Source organism: Helicoverpa zea, chromosome 19 (assembly GCF_022581195.2).
Source record: "Helicoverpa zea isolate HzStark_Cry1AcR chromosome 19, ilHelZeax1.1, whole genome shotgun sequence".
Classification (NCBI taxonomy): domain Eukaryota; kingdom Metazoa; phylum Arthropoda; class Insecta; order Lepidoptera; family Noctuidae; genus Helicoverpa; species Helicoverpa zea.
This window is the reverse complement of record NC_061470.1, coordinates 133734-145768: the sequence shown is the minus strand read 5'-3', so window position 1 is coordinate 145768 and position 12035 is coordinate 133734. Positions and strand designations below refer to the sequence as shown.

General features: G+C 41.9%; 1 protein-coding gene across 1 annotated transcript; it reads right to left on the bottom strand.

Moving 5' to 3' along the window:
* Positions 1 to 9569: 9569 nt before the first annotated feature.
* Positions 9570 to 10649, bottom strand: LOC124639490. The gene has a single exon (XM_047176878.1). The coding sequence runs from the start codon at positions 10610 to 10612 to the stop codon at positions 9860 to 9862; it is 753 nt and encodes a 250-aa protein (XP_047032834.1). The 5' UTR covers positions 10613 to 10649; the 3' UTR covers positions 9570 to 9859.
* Positions 10650 to 12035: the final 1386 nt, after the last annotated feature.

The following is a 12035-nucleotide window of genomic DNA, read 5'->3' as shown; positions in this document are numbered from 1 at the left end:
ATTTTCCCTGAAAAATAAAAACCGGCCAAGTGCGAATCGGACTCGCGCACGAAGGGTTCAGTACTATTATTTATAAAACGTTCCATAATTATAATACATTCCATATTCTGTGAATATTTCAAGCATATCGAAATCGAGCAAAAATTAGCAAATAAATCACGTTTATTGTATAGGAGCCCCCAAAATATTTATTTTATTCTAGTTTTCAGTAATTTTTGTTATAGCGGTAACAGAAATACATCATCTGTGAAAATTTCAACTCTCTAACTATCACGGTTCATGAGATACAGCCTGGTGACAGACGGATGGGCGGACGGACGTACAGAGGAGCGAAAACAATAGGGTCCCGTTTTACCCTTTGGGCACGGAACCCTAAAAACGAGTTTTCATCGATTGCTCTTTAAAAACTGAACGTAGATAGATTATTGTGTGCTAGAAAAGGTTGTTCCGTTGTTCTAAATGTTTTAGTTAAATACGCCGAAATATCAATATGTGGGAGCGTCAGAAGGAGCCTCGCGGCGGTCATGGCTGTCACGTTGCATCGTGGGCGTTGCAACGACCGGAATTCGAAAATAAAGGCACGCTTGTGTAGTCCACCGTTCCATTATTTGGTTTCTTCACCATTTTATTCACAATCACACCCAATCAGTAAGATGGAATTAGATTTCGAGCCAATAGGTTAGTATGTGCACAATTCAGTTGGCACCTGTCACCAGAATGACTGCTGCCATCACTCGTCGTGACACTTACTACTCTATTCGGGGTTACCCGTTCATAATTTTAATGTTATCAACGCGCTGACACGGCCGTCCTGCATTATCACACGTCCTCGTGTGTACCGTTTCATCTTACAGTCTACTCCGTTCGGTCACCCTGACCCCTCAAATTACAGTGGTTACCAATTTGAAATCCAAACGCAACAAAATGTTTCCCTAAAGTCACACATTTCCGTAAGTCAATGCCACACGGGCCATTTGCTGCCACACAGGTTAGTCATTGCCACAGAGGCGAATCATTGTCATGCAAGATACTCATTGCCACGCAGGCTAGTCATTTCCACACAGGCTACTTTTTGCCACACAGGCTAGTCGTTGCCACACAGGCTAGTCGTTGCCACACAGGCTAGTCGTTGCCACACAGGCTAGTCGTTGCCACACAGGCTAGTCTTTGCCACACAGGCTAGTCATTGCCACATAGGCTAGTCGTTGCCACACAGGCTAGTAGCTGCCACACAGGCTAGTCATGCCACACAGGCTAGTCATGCCACACAGGCTTGTCATGCCACACAGACTAGTCATTGCCACACAGGCTGCTGTCACACAGGCTAACAAGTCTCTTCCAGGTCACACCGATACGCATCATAGGTACAGCTTAACACAATAAAAACAACAGTACCGCAGACTTTATACAGGTCTCTTCTTGGTCACCCCGATGCCATCACGAGGCCAACGGGTCTTTTTCAAGTCACCCCGGTATCCGTCATTGGTTCAACTTAGCGCCAAATGTTACTAAAAATCTATAGTCTGATGCACATTCAATCAATCAATGACGCAAAAACTGAAATATTCTAACTTGAGGTTTTAATTTTTAACGCGACTGAAACTGCCTCTCAAGTTTATAAATGTCGTATGACAAATAACCTCAACATAAAGCAAAAATGGTTCGGTCTCACCGGGTTTCCACTCTAAGCGCATGATGATGCGCACATCGCTATGGTGCGCAGTACAGCGGCTTCACGTTCGCAGCCACCACGGAGATGCACGAGCACCGACTCTCTAAACTCACGATGACACGTCAAGCTCCGCAGGCAGCTGGGAAGCTCCATTCACGACCGTAATTTTGTCGCCATATTGCACAATAATCACCGTCATTGTTGAAACATGAAAATTAGATAAATTCGGTTAATTTTCGAGCATACCTTCGATAAATAGCTTGACTCGTCAAAATTGAAACCGATACCAATACTATAACCGTGGTTACCATATTTGTGCCTTCGCTGAAATTCTTAATAAATCTTCTTCTAAAAACTCCATTGTAAATAATTGACGTTCCATTTTTTTTTATTGTTGGCACTATAAGGATTGCAAAACATGAAGTTTATCTTCACGTGGCAAATTCTCCCGAAACCAATCTGTTCACAACCTTCTTGTTCTACATAGACAGCTCCATGAACATCATGTTGCAGTACGAGATGTTTCCACACAGGATTCTTCCTTGTGATAGCCGTATCGTATCAGACATCATTTTTATTTTTCGCTACTAGCGTTTTCACTTTTTTTGAACACGTAGCAGCGCAATCCTTAACACATGTGGGCATTCGGATTGCATCCCACTTCTGATGTGGGAGCGTCAGAAGGAGCCTCGCGGCGGTCATGGCTGTCACGTTGCATCGTGGGCGTTGCAACGACCGGAATTCGAAAATAAAGGCACGCTTGTGTAGTCCACCGTTCCATTATTTGGTTTCTTCACCATTTTATTCACAATCACACCCAATCAGTAAGATGGAATTAGATTTCGAGCCAATAGGTTAGTATGTGCACAATTCAGTTGGCACCTGTCACCAGAATGACTGCTGCCATCACTCGTCGTGACACTTACTACTCTATTCGGGGTTACCCGCTCATAATTTTAATGTTATCAACGCGCTGACAAATATAATAATAATGGCGTCCACGGCCGATTTCAGCCACGGCGTCTGTTTCCATTTAAGGAGATCAGCCAGCTGCGCAGGACATATTATAGTGCACGAGCATTTGCGCAGACACAGGTGCACTCCCTATTCCTTCACTCTCATGGCCCGATGGGACGGCAATCCGACACGACCAGAAAGAGATCAGGCGCAGGACCGACATTTACGTGCTCTCCGATGCACGGGTGAATCAATCACCAACTTCCAGACTACGAGCTGCTTTGTGAAAGTTTAAGGAAACCCACAAAGCGATTTCGGCCCGACCCGGGAATCGAACCCGAGACCTCGAGCACAGCAGCCGCGCTTGCGACCACTAGACCAACGAGGCAGTATATCAATATAGAGATGTAGTGACCTACCTTTTTGAATGCTCTTTTGTGAATACTCATTGGTATCGGCCAGCTGGTTTGACAGCTACGTTCTAGAAGGCAAGGCTTGTCAAACCAGTCGGTTTTCGTTCGTAGTAGGAGTGTATTATTTGTTTGTTTTAGTTAAAGTTTACAGACGTGTACAGTTAAGATAAACTATGTAAAGCAATAAATACAAAAAATTGTGTCTTCCAAAATTGATGAACCCGAACGAGCTCAAAAATGTCGACCAGCAAAGTCGACATCGACGCTGCGGAGGCATGCCGCGTGGGCGTGCGAGATCCGCCGTTTTACCCGGAGAAGCCGGCGCTTCGGTTCGCGCAGATGGACGCACAGTTCGCACTCGCGAACATCAAGACAGACGACGTACTAGAAGACTGACGTAGTAGAAGATGCTAGCCAGCCCGCCCACCTGTGATAAGTATGAGAAGCTCAAGGCCGAGCTCATCAAGAGGCAGTCAGCTTCGCGCGAGGAGAAGGTGAAGCAGCTCCTCATGCACGAGGAGATCGGGGATCGGAAGCCTTCCCAATTTTACCGGCACCTCCTCAACCTCGCGGGTCCAGGTGTTCCCGAGGAGTTTCTGCAGACTATATGGACGAGTCGCCTTCCAGCAGGTACGCAGACAAAGTGGCGTCGCTGACAAAGTTAATGAAATCTCTAGATTTGACCAAGGACTGTGGTCCTGATTCTATACCACCCATTTTTATTACCCACGAAGGAACGGAGCAGGTATATGCGTTTAGGGTGAGAGATGTGCGTTTGTGTGTGCGTTTGTGCAAAGTAATGTTCCCATCTATCTTCTAAACTAATGATCCGATTTTGATGTGGTTTTCAATAACGGATTCGTGTTCAATGTGTTCATGTTCTTAGATAGGTGTCATGGCTGTAACTCACTAGGGGGCGCCACAATATTAGTGCAAAACAGCAAAGTAATGTTCCCACCTACCTTCTAAACTAATGATCCGAGTTTGATGCGGTTTTCAATAACGGTTTCGTGCTCGATGAGTTCATGTTCTTAGATAGGTGTAATGGCTATAACTCACTAGTACAAAACAATGTTGCAATATAATCAAAACGTCTGATTACAATTCTGTTTTCATCAGCAATGTGTACGTGCATAATGCATGTTTCCGAATAATAAAAATTACGCCTGTAACTCACTAGAGGGCGCTACAATATTAGTGCAAAATAATATTGCAATAACATATTATATAGACTACTAGCAGACCCGGCGAACTCCGTTTCGCCACCAGATTCGTTTTATGTAACATTTCGTTTGGTGATTAAAAGATAAAGAAAAAAAAAATTTTTATTATATATTTGAAAAGGAAAATATTTATTTCATTTCACAACAGTAATAAATACATTTCGATTACCTACTAAAATGAAGTGTTATTTAGTTGAACTTCCCTAAGTAAATGAAAGTTACTCTTTGATATCGCTACAAATCCAAAGTAAATACTGAATCGAAGCGTTATACGTGTCCGCAAATTATCCGTTTCATTGTAGTGCTCTTTGGTAAACCACATTTTTTGTTTTTTGGTCTGACGTTAACACAAACAAAGCGGATGGTTTCCCAACTCGTGAACACGCAACGTATAACTGTCAATGTCTCGTGATTTAGTTGGATCGCCAACAATAATTGCAGCAACATCATTAACGGTGGGTGCATTGAATCTTCGCACATGTTCACCTGTTGGGGTACAATCCGCTCTTATGACAAATTTGTGCGTATCCGATGGCATTCGTTCCAATGCTGTTTTGAACATATTAACCACAGCATTATTAGCGTGAAAAAATGCTTGAAACTGTTCAATAATTCGTCTCTTTAACTGTTGTGCTCCCTGTATATTGCACCGCACATTCAACTGATCCACCATTGACGAAATGAAATATATTTGCAGAAATTGATGCGGTTCATCTGGTGTTGGCACCATTGAACCATGCAAATGATATATTTGTCCTTGTATCTGTAATTGCAAATAATCATTAAAATTTGTTGAAGAATACGTTGTAAATCGTTTGATGGTGTAGTGTGTGGTGTATATGCAGTTGTTATGTGTTGCAATTCATTGTGTTGGTGTGAGTGATTGGTTATGTGTGTTGTATCTTTTACCTTGCAAGTCGGCATGAAGCCGCCTTCTCGAATGATATTAGCTCCAAAGGAAGTCATGCGAAAGCAGTTATTGTATTCAAGGATGTGTTGAAGAAAATGGCTGGAATCGGGATCACTTCCATCGAACAATGTTTTCAGTGGCTGTGGTGGTGTAAGTAATGGATCCAGTTTGACTTTTCCACTTGCGCAGCACAATCCAGCCGTTTCTCTTTTGAACTTTAACGCATTGCAATATCGGCATATAGTCGTCATTCGTCCAATATCTAAATTTTCATCATCACTGTAGTTTGCAGTGGGATCATATTGGAATGCCAAGCGATTGTATGATGCCAATGATCTTCGTGTGCTCACGCGATGTCTCAATCGGTCATTTTCTCTTATTATATTTTGTCTTTCTTCGCTTAAGTTCCTTGAATACACTTGTTGCTGGCTTGCATGTCTTGTGCGGCGGCCGATGCTCGCACGTCGTTGTCTAGGCATTTTGGACAATGGACAGAGTGTTGAATTTAACCTCAAATGCACGATCCACATAATTTACACTGAGCTTGAATGAAATTAACTGAGCAGAGACAATGAGTAGCTGTCAAACACTCGGCGCCATCTACTTGAAGTGTTGGATATTGGTTTGTAGTACATGCTATGTATCAGAGATGGCGCTGTATGTGAAAAACGATTTACCCACTTTTCTGTTGAATTATTCCTGATTATTCCTGAATTTTCTTTACTATAAACCTCACGGAGCCCGAGACCTTTCCAACGAATGCAAAACCGTGGAAATCGGTTCGTGCGTTCTGGAGTTATAGCGTCAGGGAGGAAAACCGGACTTATTTTTATATAGTAGATAATTCGTATATGCTCTCTAAAAAATCAGAAATAAAATCAAGCAAAATTAAAAATTTTGGAAACACCCCCGACGGTAAAAATCTTGTTGAAAAATAATAAAATAACTCAAAACCCCCGACTTAACCCAATTATTATGTAACTAAATATTATAATAGACGTAAAAATACTTTCTACATAACCGAGGAATATCCGTCGGGGGCTGTTAATTTTAGTAAAATGTGCAGCTGGCCTGCTAGATCCCGTTTGTATCTTATTTTTAAGAGATCAGTTTCAGAGGGGACTGTACCAAGGATATGGAAATCTGCATTTATTACTCCTGTATTTCTAAAATTTTGGAAAGAATAATATATAAACAAGTTTATGAAGCAGTGAGAAGTGATTTCGGTGAAGAACAACATGGTTTCCTAAGGATCCGATCAACAACTTCGAATCTCATACTCTCCCATGAATTTGTATCTGAAGGCATGGACCATGGAGCGCAAGTGGATCTTATATATTATACATACAGATTATTCTAAATGTTTTGACCGAATAAATCATTCAGTGCTCCTGGATAAATTATTGTCGATTCATGGAGACCTTTACCGGTGGGTTTCGTCATATATTGAGAATCGCACACAGGCGGTAGTATTAAAAGGGTACGTATCTGGCTGGAATTATTTCCTTTTGGTGTACCTCAAGGCTCAATGTTAAGACCTCTGTTATTTACATTGTTTATCTCTGACATAAAAAAGTTGTTCGAACATAGTTACATCCTACTTTACGCAGATGATATGAAGATACACTAAGTTATTAAAAATATATCAGATGCTAAGCAACTTCAGAACGATTTAACAAGGTTCGAAGAATATTGCGTACATAACAAACTCCAGCTAAACGTTGGCAAAAGTTTCCAAATCACGTATTCCCGACAAAAAACTTTTATTTGAATATAAATTGAAATGCCGTGGAACGCCGGCTTAGAATTGCGTTCCCCCAAATCATCCCGTGGGTGTCGTAAGAGGCGACTAAGGGACAAACCGGAGGTCGGGCAGCAGCGCCCTCCGTGTACTGTACATCCTCACTGCGATCGCCAACTCGCCTGCCAAGCGTGGCGATTAAAGGCAAATACCCTCGTAATGATAAGCACAGAGATCAGGCCCCTAGTCCCCGGCAGCACCGCTAACCCTGGCGCGGGTAGCGGTCAAGGTAACGGCGGAGCAGGGGGTGCTAAGAATCTCCGGAAGAGATCCGGCTACCCACCCCCACGACGACTGGCCCTGGTAACACACAACATACACACATTGAGGACTGACGAAACGATCTGCGAGCTGGAAGAGGAGTTGAGCAAGTTACATTGGGACATTATAGGGTTATGCGAAGTCCGTAGAGAGGGAGAGGACACCGTAACCCTGAAGTCTGGTAAATTGTTCTACTACCGGGAGGTCGACCAACAGTCCCAAGGTGGTGTCGGTTTCCTCGTTCACAAGTCCCTCGTAAACAACATAATATCCATCGACAGTGTGTCGAACAGGGTGGTATACCTAATACTCAGAATATCCGAAAGATATTCTTTTCGCTGAAGGTCATTCAGGTATACGCACCGACCTCGTCACACTCCGATGAGGAGGTGGAGACTATGTATGAGGACGTAAGTAGGGCCATACATAGTTCCAAAACAAACTTCACTGTTGTTATGGGGGACTTTAACGCTAAGTTGGGCAAGAAAAGCGGTGATGAGTTGAGAGTGGGGCAATTTGGGTATGGGCAACGGAACCCTAGGGGACAGAGGCTGGCCGACTTTCTGGAGAAAGAGGAACTCTTCATGATGAACTCTTTCTTCCAGAAGCCGCCTCACAGGAAATGGACCTGGTTGAGTCCCGATGGTTTCACGAGAAATGAGACAGACTTCTCCATGACCGACAAGAAACGGGTATTCAGTGATGTCTCTGTGATCAACATTGTAATTATTGAAAAATAATAAAATAACTCAAAACCCCCGACTTAACCCAATTATATAGGAATATCCGTCGGGGGCTGCCATTAAACCAGCTAAAGGATTCCTAGTGTCGTGAATACAATTTTTGAAGAATTGTAGATGTTTAACGATGACATAAAATACACTCAATTAATTATTGAATTTTCATATAGAAAAGGCAGCCCCCGACGGTTATTCCTATATAATTGGGTTAAGTCGGGGGTATTGAGTTATTTTATTATTTTTCAATAAGATTTTTACCGTCGGGGGTTTTTCAAAATTTTTAATTTTGCTTAATTTTATTTCAGACTTTTTAGACAGCATATACGAATTATAGTCTACATAATATGTTATTGCAATATTATTTTGCACTGATATTGTAGCGCCCTCTAGTGAGTTACTGGCGTAATTTTTATTATTTGGGAACATGCATTAAGCACGTACACATTGCTGATGAAAACAGAATTGTAATCAGACGTTTTGATTATATTGCAACATTGTTTGGCACTAATATTGTGGTGCCCCCTAGTGAGTTATAGCCATGACACCTATCTAAGAACATGAACTCATCGAACACAAAACCGTTATTGAAATCCGCATCAAAATCGGATCATTAGTTTAGAAGGTAGGTGGGAACATTACTGTTTTGCACTAAAATTGTGGCGCCCCCTAGTGAGCTACAGCCATGACACCTGTTTAAGAACGTGAACTCGTGGAACACAAATCCGTTATTGAAAACTGTCTCAAAATCAGATCATTAGTTTAGAAGATAGGAGGGAACATTACTTTGCTGTTTTGCTCTAATATTGTGGCGCCCTCTAGTGAGTTACAGTCATGACACCTGTCTAAGAACATGAACTCATCCAACACAAATACGTTATTGAAAACCGCATCAAAATCAGATCATTAGTTTAGAAGATAGGAGGGAACATTACTTTGCTGTTTTGCCCTAATATTGTGGCGCCCTCTAGTGTGTTACAGTCATGACACCTATCTAAGAACATGAACTCATACAACACAAATACGTTATTGAAAACCGCATCAAAATCAGATCATTAGTTTAGAAGATAGGAGGGAACATTACTTTGCTGTTTTGCCCTAATATTGTGGCGCCCTCTAGTGTGTTACAGTCATGACACCTATCTAAGAACATGAACTCATACAACACAAATACGTTATTGAAAACCGCATCAAAATCAGATCATTAGTTTAGAAGATAGGAGGGAACATTACTTTGCTGTTTTGCCCTAATATTGTGGCGCCCTCTAGTGTGTTACAGTCATGACACCTATCTAAGAACATGAACTCATCCAACACAAATACGTTATTGAAAACCGCATCAAAATCAGATCATTAGTTTAGAAGATAGGAGGGAACATTACTTTGCTGTTTTGCCCTAATATTGTGGCGCCCCCTAGTGAGTTACAGTCATGACACTGGTCTAAGAACATGAACTCATCGAACTCAAATACGTTATTGAAAACCGCATCAAAATCAGATCATTAGTTTAGAAGATAGGAGGGAACATTACTTTGCACAAACGCACACACAAACACACAAACGCACATCTCTCACCCTGAATGAAACGACGCGTGCCTCTGGTACAAACTGCTTATATTCTTAAGAAAGTAATTAGTTACATAGGTTTCATAGTTACGACGTGTGGCGATTGGCGTTATACAAAAATATTAGGTTAATCACGACGTGTGCACTCGTCCGGTGCCGATGGCGAAAGAGACCGGCGCGCGGCCCCGGCGAAGCGACGCGGCCAGCGGCCCTCCTCCCGCGCGTCCCGCATCCCCTTCTCGTACTGCACGGTGGATCGGTTTGGCGCGCCTGCACAGTGTGCGCGTTAACATCCTCCCGGGCCTTGATAGCACAGCTATCAAGCAGTTGAATTTGGGTCGATGTCATCTCCAGGTATGATGCAAAACTTGTGGACTGCCCTCTTGACAGTCCCTCTCGATGTGAGGACGTCGGCGACTCTGCTGACGCCATCTGGTCCTTGGTAAAGTTTGGTTATGCGGCCTAGTCGCCAGCATAATGGAGGTAGGTTGTCTTCTTTGAGGATGACCAAGTCGCCTACTTTGAGTTCCCGGTCTGGTCTCCGCCACTTGGTCCTCTGTTGGAGTTCGGCGAGGTACTCTCGGCGCCATCGCTCCCAAAACTGTTGCCGCAGCTGCTCTATACGCTCGTATCTGTTAGCTCTAGACTTTTCAATTAGCAAGGACGGCACCGACTTGAGTGGCCGCCCGATTAGGAAGTGCCCAGGGGTTAAGGGTAGGAGATCGGTTGGGTCGGATGAGAGAGGAGATAGGGGACGGGAATTTAGGATAGCCTCTATTTGTGTGAACAACGTTGCAAGTTCCTCAAATGTTAAGGCTGCGTTGCCAGCTATTCTCTTAAGATGATGTTTGGATGATTTAACCCCAGCTTCCCAAATACCCCCAAAATGAGGTGAATATGCAGGGCTAAATTTAAATCTAATGCCTTCAGTACTGCCATACTCTGTCACAGCCTCGCGACTAGACTTAAGCACTCTACCCAATTCATTGTTAGCCCCTACAAATGTTTTTCCATTATCTGAATAAATTTCGTAAGGTTTTCCCCTTCTCGAAACAAATCTCCTAAGGCACATTAAAAAACCTGGAGTAGTAAGGTCACTAACGAGCTCCAAGTGAACAGCTTTAGTTGTAAGACAAACAAATAGACAAAGGTAACATTTTGATACTCGACTACCTCTACCTTTTCTACTTGAAATCATGAACGGACCTGCAAAATCTGTTCCACATGAATAAAAAGGAAAACTAGGATTTGTCCTTACATTAGGAAGGTTACCCATTATAGGTTGAAGTGTTTTACCTTTAAATCGTATACATACTACACATTTTCTTAAAATACTACGAGCTAAGTTCCTACCACCTATAGGCCAATATTCTTCTCTTATAGAAGATAAAAGTAGTTGTGGTCCGGCATGAAATAACCTTAAATGCTCATGTCTCATAAGTAATTTAGTAAAACTATGTTTGGCATCAAGTATAATTGGATGTCTTTTTTCAAAATTGTAATTTGTATTTTGTATACGACCACCCACTCTAAGTATACCATCTTCATCTATGAATGGTTTTAGTGGTAGCATTTTGGATTTGTGATGCAGTTCTTTATTCGTTTTAATTGTGTTTAATTCGCAAGAAAATGATTGCACTTGGCAACACCTAATTAATGTTTTTAGGGAATTACAAAGTTCATCTGTGCTAAGACAACCTGTTAGCGTATTAAAGTTTTTATTTTTACTACATTTGCAAATAAAATTATTAACAAATCTATGAACATAGGCCATAATTCTTTTAAGTTTAGTAAAATTTGAATATCTAGTAAAATCTAAGAAATTAGTGTCTATACTAGTAACCATTACTTTAAGTTCTGGTAATTCTAAATTTGGTACACCTTGCTGAGGCCACTCACTTGGGTCCCTTCTAAGAAATGAAGGTCCCTCCCACCACAAGGATGAGGACTGCAACTGTTGTGGAGTTACACCTCTTGAGGCTAGGTCAGCAGGGTTACAGTCAGTAGGCACATGTCGCCATGAATAGTCTGCTGTAATTTCATTGATCTCATTTACTCTATTACGAACAAAAGGTTTTAGATGCTTATATTGAACCTTTAGCCAACCAAGTACTACCATTGAATCGGTCCAAATAGTTTTACTGATAATATTACAACGTAGTGACTCTAAAACTTTTGCACATAACCTTGCTCCGAGTAAGGCACCACACAGCTCCAAGCGAGGTATGGTGGTTGGCTTCAATGGAGCCACTCGAGCCTTGGCACATAACAGCTTAACTGTAATTTGATTATTATTATTAGTTGTCCTTAAATAAACACAAGCACTATATGCATTCTGTGATGCATCTACAAAACAATGCAGCTCTACTGATATTGGCAAGTCACAGATAACCTTTCTTTCCAATTTTATGTTTGATAGATCTGAAAGGTTTTTTGTAAATTTAATCCAAGAATTCTTAATATCATCAGGTACTGAATCATCCCAGTCTATCTTA

Excerpts from the sequence above, each read along its gene's own strand:
- LOC124639490 (XM_047176878.1), bottom strand. The coding sequence starts at position 10,612 with ATGTGCCTTAGGAGATTTGTTTCGAGAAGGGGAAAACCTTACGAAATT.